We start from the raw sequence: 12,224 nt of genomic DNA, 5'->3' as shown, positions 1-12,224 counted from the left end.
TCCTTATATTTATGTGCAAATGCCTATACAAATGTTTGCCTGATAAAATGTAACAGAATATAAGGAATTTCAAAAAAGGACTACCATGGTTCCTCAAAACCTCAAAGTTTATGCTGGGACTAGTTACTTTTAGGTGAAGAGGGAGGAGGAGGAGGAGGGAGAGGAGGAGGAGGAGGAGGAAGAAAAGAAAAAAAGCACATTCTGCTAGGACTATTTTAAAACAAGTTCTTTAACATACTGTGGTTGCAACCAACTTTCTATAGGCTGATGCCTTTCCAGCTTTATTTTCAGAATGTAGATCAGCATCAGTAGGTCAAGTCCTTGTGTGTCACACAAGGAAGTAAACAACCCAATGAAGTAAGTCATAGTAAGGAGGGCTATGAGATGTGACTTTTAAATATAACACAGCCAAAACAAAAGCCAAAGGTGGTCACAGGCCCTAACCACATACCGAGGACTTCTCTGAGGAGGGCATGCAGTCCTGGGATGGTCTTGGCACTTGCTTTCCTTAAATAATGAAAATTTCAACCAAAGGAGAAAACCAAATTTAATCATGGCCAGATTAAACAGAGGTTTAAAAAAAAATAACAGAGACAGTACGCGTAGCAGTCACCAACCAGTTGGTGTTGCCATTTGGAAGGCTGCAGATGGCTGTGGGTGGGAAATGCCTTTACTTTCTTAAGGATGGAGATGAGTATGGTGTGTGTGCGCTTGATGTTTTTTTCATCCCCCTACCCCCCAACAGGGCTGTCTGTCATAGGCTGCCGGCCAGGCTTTACCACTTGCCCCCGAGCGTGGGAATCGGAGCGTCCTGCCGTTCACATCTCCTGCTTTCCGTTTAGCGGAATCAATTAGGCAAGACAGACCCTCAGATTCCCCACCCCCTTCCATTTTTGTCAGGTCTATATACGTCCTAATTATTTCAGTTTGGGATGCCAGAGCTGTTTCCTGGATAGACCTGATCATCCTTAAACAAAAAGAGAGGAGGCGCACACGTGGGTTGTGGCGTAAATGTCACTTTCATTTCCAATGCTAGGCGCAGAGTAAGACAGAACATTTTTTTAACACTTTGACAAGAGGGGAGGCGATCTCGTCTCCATCATGTCTTTCTGCTTCAGTAGCTTCCTCAAGGAAACCCTCTTGGAACAGAGAAGCATCTGTCCTTGTATTTTGAATAGAAGAATAAAAATCAGCCTTTGCCCCCACCCCTTTTCCCTTCTAGCTCTAAGTCCTCGGTAGAGATAAATTATTAACCTCCCAGTATAAGCTTTCTGAAAGTCTAACTTCACAGAATTTGATGTACACACCAAATACATAGAAAGTTTCCAGGCACAAGCTTCAAACTTGGGGGAGGAGCCTCAGATGGGAACTGCCCAATCTACATAATTATGAAATCATTTTTTAAAACGAGGTACCAGGCATCGCTATAACAGCTTTCTAAGAAAAAAAATCCCATAAGTAAACGTTTGCTTCAAAATAGAACAATATAGAAAATACATGCATCTTCGCCCATAAAAATACTACACAATTCTCCTCTCCAGTTGTACAACCCCCTCAAAACCTGGCCCCTTAGGATTTCAGTATATGTGTCACTTAAGTTTCCTTGCATCCCACTTTCAACCATAAGAAAAAAAAAGTTAGATTCAATAAGCATTCCTGACCTTTCTGGTTTTTACTGTCTCTTGACTGTAGTCTTTCTTTCCGGAGCACTCCTCGGTGATCTTGAAGGAGTTTTTACTTTCGGTTATCTAGCTTTATGAAGACCAATACACTCATACAGCTAGATAACCAAAGATAACAACTCGCTTCCCTCACAAGGCTGTCTTCCTCTGGCTGGACTCCAGATCCGGATCCTCGTTGGTTTGGGGGAAGCATAGTCCTCAGGGAAGGATATTCGCCGCGTTTAAGATTCTCCTTTCATGTAAACATGACCTGGTTTCTGTCTGGGTGTATGCGTCTAGAACATCCAAATGAGATCTGTTGCATTCAGAATTTATTCCAAACTTTTTCTTTCCCCTTCCAGCAAGTAATCTCCAGCATCGTTAGCCAACAATTCATCTATTAGTATCGGAAAATAAGACCAGCGACTAAGGTGCAGCAAGCTGTTGGGGGTAGAGCAGCAGCGTCCAGCTCTTCACAGGCCTCTATTTGCATTGTAAATTGCTTCATTCTCACGTAAGATTCTTTAGCCTTCCTCTACTGAGATGTGTAAAGCCATAGGCAGTTTCCAACGCTGGTTAAAGAGGAAGAAGGGGAAAATCCCATTCTATAGAAGTGACAGCTGATTCAAAGATCTGCTCCGGATCACTGGGTTAGGCATCATGAGCTTTGTACCAAGTGCTGGAAGCTTGATTGCACATATCTTGTATATGAATGTTTTAGGAGAGATCCTCGATTTCTCAGGACTTCTAGGCGGGGAGAAGATGCGTCTTGCTGGCGTACTGCTGCCCCGGCCTGAAAGAAGGAGAAAAGGGCCATCATTGGAGGGGCTTTCACCGCCAAATTGTGGACCAGCCCGGCAAGGTCAAAGGTTTTGAGACCGCGGGAGACCAAGGTAATGATGATGTCATGAGAAATCTCAAGTACATGGTTATTGATATGCATCAGTGGTCAGCCAACTGCCCCACGCCTGCTGCTGGGAGTAGCACAGGCGGCGGCGGTGGCGGCGGCGGCGGCGGCGGCGGTGGCGGCGACGGCAGCAGCAGCTTTGCAACAATCCCTATATTCTCAATCAACATTTCATCCACTAGCACTACGGACTGCTCCTTGAAAAGCAACCCGCGGCCTTTTACCTCCTCGGCGCTAGTGTAGATCGCTCTAATATCCAAAGACTGGAGAAAATCTCTCTCTAAGGACAGATAAAAGCATTTCAGGTCTGGGGAACTTCTTTGCCTGCATTTCTCGTCTGGCAGATTGCATAGGCAGGCAGATGGAAGGCACTTTACTATTGCTTAAAGCAGGGCCTCGCTTTCTGGGGCTGGGAATCAGCTCTGTTATTACGCAGTGAGTCGATGTGTGGTTACATTGACAATTTGCTTTGGTGTTATGTTTTTTAATGGCTTCACAGCTCAGCCATGCTTTGTATCTGTGTACCGTGGCGATGGGGCAGCGTATTTTGTTCTGTAAGTTCAGACTGCACGATCTAAGCAGTGAAGCTTCCCTTTTTATAATGATTTGCATATATAGGGTGTGTGGGTGTGCATGCAGCACAGGTAAACATCGCAGCAATAGTTTCAATGTACACAACTCTGCTGTAATAAAATGCTCAGCCTTTGTCTACTGTTTTAAACATCACTTTCACACTGGACAATAATGCACTAGATTTGCTTATAAAATTACAACAAAAGTATTGTCTCCTGAACATGCAGATCCAACACCTGGATGGGAAGAGAGGGGAGCTACCACACCCCCTTACCCCACCTACTCATATTCTTCTATCTAGAAGCAGAAGGTTCATTAATGAATTAACTTCATTCATTGTCTTGGAAGTTTTTAAAGTGTGACTTTAAAATCACTTCAAAGAGTCCTTTTCTTTTGCATTCTTTATAATAGATAATCTGTCTAGCACATCTAACATCCAATATCTAAGATGCCAATGCCTTTCGACAACACATTTGTGGTAGTCTACATAAGAAGCTATTTTTAGTAGGCTTGCTTTTCTTTAAGTTGCATGCTAAAGGCGAATTAATAATTCTAAATGTGCATTGTATGTATCACGTACCACCAGTGCCTCACAATGCTCTCACTTCCACAATGTCTCTATTTTCCCCAGTGGCTAAAACACTTTTAGATTTCCATTTTTGGTAACATACATTTTTCTCAGTAATTCACTAATTTATTCATTTAAGATGTGAATAAGAACCTGCTTATTTAATCACATACAGAGCCCGAAAATATAAACCCTGTAAAGAAGAGACTGACAAATTATTTTTTTTAATGCTAGGTAAAATCTCCAATGAAGAGTTTAAACACAATATCACGCCATTAAGATATGGTTTACAGCTCAGCAACAGAAATGCCAATTTGTCCTTAGATTAATTTGTTTACTTTTATGATAAGCATTCTTTAGCTGGTTATTGAGAAAAGGCTAAGATGTGGAAAGAGCTCATCTATATTTCTTATCAAATTAGAAACAAGACTTCAGAAATAAAAAGCACACGGACACCACAATCCCATTCTAAAAGCGTGTTCATGTGAACCCTATGGTCACAACATAAACAAGTCCCTGAACGCATGCCACTTCTGACGCCATGTAAAAATCCTAATGAACTTTGCAGTGTGGGAGAGCACCGTGGCCTTGCTTTCCAAGAACTAGCAGCAGAGCAATTAATGATTTGGCTTGTATTACATAAAGCAAGCATGTGATCAGATAGTCAACTATGTAAGTCAAAGCCCAAGAAATCAGAAACAGTTTTAAAATATCTCTTTGCTTCATGTGTATCTAGGTGTGAGAGGGCAAGTTATACATACATATATATGTGTGTGTGTGTGTGTGTGTCTGTTTGTGTGTGTGTGTCTGTGTGTGTCTGTGTGTGTGTGTGTGTGTGTGTGTGTGTGTGTATGGTATTATCCTCATATTTCCTGAGTTTGAAAATTATCATGTCTCTATTCCCATATTTAACAATACAATGTGTTTTTAGAAACAGTATCTACAATGTGTTAGCACACTGCATATCTGATCGCTTCTCCCAGTAGAGTCTGTAGAAGATGCTGTAATAAACACCACATTCTTAGGGCAACACTAGTCATGCCAACTTACTACAAGACTGGTCTCCATGCTTGGTGTTCAGCATGGGACCTCCAATGAGTGAAATGAGCCAAGATCAGGATTATGGGAAGTCTGTTCATTAACCGTGTAGTCAATTAAATATTTTACTTCTTTATCAACCTCTCAGGCACACAGAAGAAAATTAAATATACTAAGATTTAATATCAAGTGCCTTCTTATTTATAATATTGCCAAGGTCTATGATGTGGTTTATCATATGTATTATAAATAAATACACCCCACAGTACATTACAATTACATATCTCCAAGGAGTCCTAGCAATGTCATGTGTGAAGAGCAGCTCTTAGCAACTATACTTTAAACTTAGATTTTTTTGCTTTTAAAAGATTATCTAGCTGAACTACAGAATATTCACTTGAAAATCATTGTAGTGAAGGATATACTGAATTCAAGCAGCCTGCCTGCTTATTCTCCAATAAATTCCCACTAGTAACTAGTAGATTAGAGTGTGGCTGTGGTGCTTGCTTTCAGGTCTTTTATGGGTCTCCAAATGGCTGAAACATGACTTGAAACATTCTGGTTTACTTGGGAACAAAACAACCTCTCCTGGTTTAAAGTAAAAAAAAAAATTATGGTTTTCCTCATATGTGGGTCAGAAGGATGCTATTTAATTAATTCATATACGCTTGGTTTATGAACAAGCCTTAGAACATCTCTGAATCCTATAGACATACATGCAGAATGCATAAAGGACTGGCCTAGCATCAATGCATTTAAAATATTTGCTTTGTAAGAATTACAAGTGTGCAAACTGTAGTTCTCTGTCAATGCTATTGTCTTTTTTTAAGCCATTTTATTTACACCAGTATCCATGGTCCAATGATGAACTCAACTGGCTTTCATTATAATAAAAGTATCTTAACGATTTCTTCTAAGTACGAGCTTCTTTCTTAAGGCTATCTCAGGCTTTATTTGTGTTCTGCTTTATGCACATACATATATGTGTATATCACATGCATACAAAGGTTCCTCCAGGAGAAATAACTGCACCCACTGAAACTTAGATGTTTCTGGAATTCTATCTGCTGCAGGAGGAGATGTGTGAGAGATTGCAGACCTGTCTTCCAGTGAACAATATTCTATTTTCATTTCATACATCAGTCAAATTTTATCAAATAAAAAAATTTTAAATTACCTTTGGTTGATTGAATAGCTTGTTCAGGATATGCTTCTTTGAAGTCTCATCTGAAAAATAGGCAATAAAACAAATAATCATAGTTTTTAGAAATATGTATATATCATTATATAGGGATATGACTTAATTTAAAAGATCACAATTACTTTTTTTTTAAATGCCAATAGATTATATAAAACACCAGCACTGTGTATCTTGGGCCTTAGCACCTACAGGGTTAAATATGCTAATTTGCATTTAAATGGAGACATGCATGATAATGGGGATGCAAAATATGCAGGATCTAGAGGGGTTTGGGAAATTAATTTTTCTTTCTCCTTTTATTTTTAGCTTGGAAAGAAGAGAGACTTAAGAAACATTAGGGATTTGAACCTTGTAACCTCCCATACAAAAGAGAAGGGAGAGCCCCACCATGCAAGGATTTTAAGTCTGGAACCACGTCTTGTTTTCTAAATGTTTAAGGGACTGGATTTCTTGGCCTTTCAAACAATGAGAATCCCACGATAAATGGCTAATCCATTAGAAAGATGCAAATAGTTTACTGTAAGGCCATAGCACAGTGAGATGTGCATTCATATCTATGGCTCCTGATTGGCTCTTTCCTTCAGTAAATCAATGAATAATGTACAACCTGATTGCTGTAAAGTAGTGGATTTTTAAACCCTTCCCCCACACCCCGCGATCCAATATTAGGAAGTCTTAGATACTCCCGAAAATAGGTTGAGTTTTTTTAAAATGATTCTTTGATGCTTACTATTATTTTGGACTGGAGGGGTGGAGCTGTTGTTTTGCAAAATGAAAGTACTACACCGGTTCAATTATGCTGACTACAGTGGCTTGTTCCTACCAGCGCCCTAGTTACTGGTGCCAAGGGAGAGGAAGGGTGGTGGGCAGGTGTGGGCGCCAAGAGAGAGGGAAAGCGATCTGACTCCATCCTTGTGGGCCCAAGACAGCCGCAGCTTTAGCCCCCACCCCCACCCCACGGCCGTGGCCATGACAGGGCCTGGGGTCTAACTTCTGATCAATTCTACTGAATTGCCCTGACCCCTCCAGACAGTGTTGTATTCAAGCACCGCCCGCACATTTGCAAGAGAAAAACGCTGCAGATCCTAAAGGAAAAAAAAAAAAAAGCTAGGTACTCCTTACTCAGGATTTTCTGCACATCACCGAGGTCTTTCCTTCAGTTGTTTTTGGGCTCTTAAGCAGAAAGCTGCGCTCCGATTCCAGAGGCATTTGAAATTGAATACTTCCAAGTCCCAATAACTAACCAGGAAGGTCGTATTAAAGCTAAACTTGGGGTAACCCTATAAAGCAGTCTCTCACCTACAAAATCCAAAAGGCGGAAGAAAGAAGGGGGAGGAGAATCTACCAGATGCAGTGAGCTATTTTACGTAAGTTTTTCCACCAGGACCTAATCAGAAGGTGGTTTCAGTGCCAGGTACCTGAAACTTTGGGCGATTCAAAAATAGCACATTATTCAAAATGAGAAAATAGCATTCAAAAATGCAAAACCCAATTTCGCTTAGCACGGCATCTAAAAGAAGGTCCCGCCACCAACACCATAAATTACGTACAATTTTTTTCCCTGTGCGATTTTTTTCCTGGCATCTTTCTACGATTAAGGGTCAGCCCAAAGGATAATTATGAGTCCTGGCTCGGACAACTCACGAGATCAACAGGTTTGGCTTTGGAGACATACAATCAATTAGCTGAAGCAAAGCCCCGGACTGGCCCTCGGAGCGGCCCTCACCAGGCTCTTGGTGGGGTGCGGGACAACCACCGGCACTGCGGGCCTGGAGCAGCCCGAAGAGCTTACAGTCTTCATGCCGCCAAGATACTCACTTGATCTGTCTGCGCCAAGCAGTGTTGTCCCCAAATTCAGCCGGACGGAAATCGAGGACCCAGGCAGAAGACAAGATCCAGTCACAGCAGAACGTGGCCACAGCACACAAACAGGCTCCTTTAGGCGTCTCCAAAAAAGAAAGGAAAAAAAATTTTTTTTCTAGACCAGTCTTCTCTTAGTACATTTAAAACTGCCGCTCAATTCCACATGGTGGGCGATTCTTTCTTGATTGCATCTAAAATAGTTTCTCTTCTGTGGGGGAGAAAAGGGCTCTAAAGACCAAGGAGGGGGGGGAAGCCAACTTTCCCCCCCACTCCAAGCACTTGCTCCCTGAGCCTCGGAGTGCAGAGTGAAGTGGTGTGTGAGGCTCGGCAAGTTTTTGGGGGGGCTGTCCAAGGTCTAGTCCAGCCCCCTCTGCCGAGGAGGACGTGCTCTGAAACTCAACCAATTTCCCCACTGCTTTTGTTACTGATGAACTGAAGCCCTATTGTTCATCCATTGCCACGGTCTTTTTCAGTCCCCACACTATGTTCTGCGTTGCCAGAGATAATGAATTTGCACCCAAACCTCTCATAGTTCCCTTCTGACAGACGGAACAAATTAGAAATGTCTCGTCTAAAGAAGGGCAATGGCTACATTTTTCTAGGATGCAAAGCACACGTTTCTTTGGAAACTTATTTTGCCTCTTCTATCTTTTTTCTTACCCTAGCTTTTCTCCTCTTGGTTTCTTAAAACTATATATATATATTTTTTTTAAAAGAATTCCCCTGTCTTGTTTTGCCAGTGCTACATTTTATTAACTTGTGGGCCTGCCTGCCTGCCTGCCTGCCTTCCTTCCTTCCTTCCTTCCTTCCTTCCTTCCTTCCTTCCTTCCTCCCTCCCTCCCTCCCTCTTTTTCTTTCCTTTCTTTAGAGGTTCCCTTTACAATATTATTTACAAACTTGGAGAATGACCTTTTGACTTGCAGACTTTTTTTTTTTTTTTAAGAAAGGTCCTTTGGTTCAAGTTCCCCCCCACACACCCCGCCTTCTGATTGTTAATGTGTTTCGCTAAAGACAAGAAATACATTATAGGAATACATTATAAGGATTTTTTTCTACCCTAACCTCCAGTTTTATTCAAAAGGTACCAGGCATGATAAAGGTTGAGAAGAAAAAGCTCGTGTGTGTGTGTGTGTGTGTGTGTGTGTGTGTGTGTGTGTGTGTGCCAGAGAAGACGCTAAGATGTGGGAGGAGGGGCTGAAGTGTGTAGAGGGGAAGGTGGGGGCTTTCAGGGAAGGTGGGTATCCTGCAACACCAGCAGGAGGCTGTCAGGGGTGCGGGGGCGAAGGGGGAGGGGGGCGGTGCAGGAATCTGTCCGGAGGAGGGCTGTGTGCTCCCTTGGGCCTGTTTGCGCGCCCGAAGCTGGAGGGAGCCTCCGCGGGCTACCTAGGAGCCCAGGGCTGTAGTTAGAGCCCGCGCACGCTTGCGACCCAGGGCGAGGAGGGGGTAGTGCTCTGTAAAAATTCGACGACCCCCAGTATGTAAATGCGGCCCAGGGAGGAGAAGAGAGGACGTCCCGAGAGCAGCGGGCGCGCGGCCCCGCCGCCGGCCTCCGGCTTTCCCGCCAAGTGCAGCCGGAGGACAGCCAGCCAAGCCTGCCCTTGGCCGAAGGGTCCCCGCCCGCCGCGCGCGCCCCCGGCCTCCGCGCACACGCACAGGCACGGCCCCGGCGCACGCGCACACGCACGGACACCCGCACACACTCCCCTTCTAGGCGTGCGGCCCAGTCGCCGCGAGCAGGTCAGGAAAACAAAGCTGGGACTGCGCGCTAGGAGCAGCCGCGGCCGCCCGGAGACGCGGACACTGCGGCCTCTGGCGCCCCTTCCTAGCCGGCGGGCGGTTTCGTGCCCCTAACTTTGCGGTGGCGGAGGACCAACCCTCGCAGCCGGGAGCCGGTGGCAAGGGCAGGCGAGGGCGGCTGGGCTCAAGGAGGTGCCAGCGGCCCCCGCCCGGTGCGCGGGCACAGGCGAGCGGGCGCGGGGGGAGAAGGGAGCCTGCAGGCTTCCCCGCTGAGTCTCCCAGCGCCGCTCCCTGCTCGCCGAGGTGGCTGAGCCCTTAGAAGAAAACACCAGGCCCCTAATCCAAGCTATAGCCAAGGAGATGGCTCCCATCTCTTGTCCTCTTTCTTCAGACAATGCGATCTGAAGGGCCTAACAGTTCAAGGGAAGCCTTTTTCAGGTTTATCTCTTCAAAGGGTGAGACTCAAGCCCTAGCCCGGTTGTCTTGGCCGGCTAAGTACCCAGATTTGGCCATTCAAGTAACAGTCTCAAGTCGCCTTCCTCTTTGCTGACCAATCTAAGCACCCTCCAGCGCGCGCACACACACACACACACACACACTCCCACTACAGTAAAATTTGCGCCCCCGGCACTACTGTTAATGAAGCTGACACGCATAATTTGCTCACAGGTAAAGAGGTACCAAAAAAGAGAAGCCCTCGCCATTTGGTTGGGCAATTTACCTGTCCCTACTGGGAACATGTGTAGCATATCGTGTTTTAGGAATGCTTTGCTGGTGTCTGTTGTCTCCCTCTCCTCTTCTTGTGGAGACAAGAAAAAATAATGTCCCATTGTCAATCTTCTTTCTGACAAGCGACCCAAGCGTTGTTCTAAGACGCTTGGGATTCGTTTATTTTGTTATCTGTTGCTTTCGGCTTGTTGTTTTAGGTGTGTGTTTGTTTCTTTTCTATTTTCTTTCTTTATCCCCCACCCCCGGGAGAGAAAAAAGAACCTGTATTTGGTGGGGCTGGAGGAGCAGAACCTGAGTCTGCGTACGTGGCAAGGCTGGCAACTGCCGCGGGGCAGAAACCAGGCAGCCGCTCGTCCTCCCCTGGGGCTGGTCGGGCCGCCCTTGGCAGCTCCGGCTGGGGCTCCGCCACTGAAAATACAGCCACACAGGCTTTCGGGCTCCACCGGCTGCCGCTCCGTGTTTTCCCCCATCCCGGCTTCACGTTCAAGGTTTAGCTGCGAGGTCACGTCCATTGACGTCAGCTCCCTGTCTCCCTCTACGTCCGGCTACATTTACATACATCAAGGAAATTAGGGCATTAAAAAAATATGCAAATCCTGCACGAAGAGGAGCGGGTGCATTCCTGGAGCGATCGCCTTTTATTGAAGCTTTTAATTAAAGGGGCCAGTTGGCTAGCCCCTGAAACAACCGCCAAAATTCCCCAAAAGAGAAAAATAAATGCTGTAGCCTTCGGAAACGGTTGTTTCGGCTCCTGTTCTGTGGGCGGCTGAGGACCGCCGGCTGCCCTGCTCCGAGAACAGGTTAGAGGAGGCAGCTCCGGCCCATGCATAATCAGGGCTCCGCGGCGCCTCCATTCTTTCCTCCTCCTCCTCCTCCTCCTCCTCCTCCTCCTCCTCCTCCTCCTCCTCCTCCTCCTCCTCCTCCTCCTCCTCCACCACCACCACCACCTTTCCTCCTCCTCCTGCTCCAACTCCCCTTGGGTCCAGCGTGTATTATTTTTAATACTGATGCATATGTAAAAGATATATTTGCATTTTAAAAATTCCTTGAAATTTTCTGGTTCTACGTTGTTGTTGATTCCCCTCCCCCTCCTTTTTTTCTTCCTGTTTTATTCTGTCTATCTGTGTCCGTTGTCCTCTCTATCTGTCCTTCTCTGCTTTCTTTTTGGCTAAGTGTCTGCTGCTATCTCTCGCTAGATTATCCACACAGTTGCCTCCCTTCTGTTTACTTAAGCTTACAGATGTGTATATGTGTTTTGTATCCAGTGCCAACTGGAGAACATCCTAGTTTGATCATAAAAGAAACACATGCCTTTTTGTCTTTCTTTACATACCCCTCCATAATGCCTACTGGTTAGAGGCTCAAAGTTTGATTGTCTGATTAACTTCATATTAGTAGAAACACAGGTTGGAGCCAATATATTTGAGAAAAGTATGTGTGAGTGAAGGGATTCCAAAGATTACTAAAGAATTGCATGGATTAACTGAGGGAATGCGGTATTCACCACCTATTGCTTTCTAACGTCTCTTGCAAAACAAAAATCTATTTTAAAATGTGTAGACACAGCTATGGACAGCCATCTGAAAGGAAGACATTTTCAACCATGTTGTATGTTGTATCATGTCTGCATGATTTAAAATGTACTGAGTTTTATTTTAACCTCAATCCGAATGGAAGCACATTATCTCGATTGCAAAACATCCTTAATTCCAGACTTTGAAGTGAAACCACACAAACAAAACAGCTAACTCCATTAAAGCAGGCGATGTGTTTTAAAAACATACAGGCCTTGAGCTGGATTCCAAGTAATAGGAATCTTGTTTATAGGATATGATTTTTTCCTTCTTGGCAATATAGCTATCCGGCCCAAGGACTATTGAATATATGTATATTTAAATTACATATTAACATTCCCTAAAGCTATCATGTAAAAAAGACAATGCACAA

General features: G+C 44.5%; 1 protein-coding gene, 1 long non-coding RNA gene and 2 other non-coding genes across 8 annotated transcripts in view; 2 read left to right on the top strand and 2 right to left on the bottom strand.

Moving 5' to 3' along the window:
- Mir9-2hg (Mir9-2 host gene) overlaps positions 1-12,224 on the bottom strand; it is a 190,309-nt gene that overhangs the window by 165,125 nt on the left and 12,960 nt on the right. For 4 of the 5 annotated variants that reach the window (XR_005500470.2, XR_010063692.1, XR_005500469.2 and 1 more), the window contains 3 exons: positions 7,767-7,894; positions 5,925-5,974; positions 1-2,454 (listed from right to left, as the gene is read on the bottom strand). The exon at positions 1-2,454 is cut by the window's left edge and continues 673 nt beyond it. Coding sequence is in view for 2 of the 5 variants with exons in the window: in XM_039103405.1 (XP_038959333.1) it covers positions 2,320-2,454; positions 5,925-5,974; positions 7,767-7,894 (313 nt within the window). In the remaining 3 variants the exon portion in view is untranslated. The remainder of the gene's footprint in view (positions 2,455-5,924; positions 5,975-7,766; positions 7,895-12,224) is intronic. The other variant, XM_039103406.2, reaches the window with a different exon arrangement.
- Positions 1,706-1,823, top strand: Mir3597-2 (microRNA 3597-2). Its single transcript, NR_037359.1, has one exon. It is a non-coding gene; the product is annotated as a microRNA 3597-2 (primary transcript).
- On the bottom strand, positions 1,724-1,810 carry Mir9-2 (microRNA 9-2). The gene has a single exon (NR_031813.1). It is a non-coding gene; the product is annotated as a microRNA 9-2 (primary transcript).
- The window catches only part of LOC103691412 (uncharacterized), an 89,395-nt gene continuing 86,661 nt past the window's right edge, over positions 9,491-12,224 (top strand). Inside the window, exon 1 of the long non-coding RNA XR_010063693.1 lies at positions 9,491-11,077. This is a non-coding gene — a long non-coding RNA (uncharacterized LOC103691412). The remainder of the gene's footprint in view (positions 11,078-12,224) is intronic.

This window comes from Rattus norvegicus, chromosome 2, assembly GCF_036323735.1.
Source record: "Rattus norvegicus strain BN/NHsdMcwi chromosome 2, GRCr8, whole genome shotgun sequence".
Classification (NCBI taxonomy): domain Eukaryota; kingdom Metazoa; phylum Chordata; class Mammalia; order Rodentia; family Muridae; genus Rattus; species Rattus norvegicus.
Note: the sequence above shows the minus strand (reverse complement) of the source record. Positions and strands in the feature narration are given on the sequence as shown.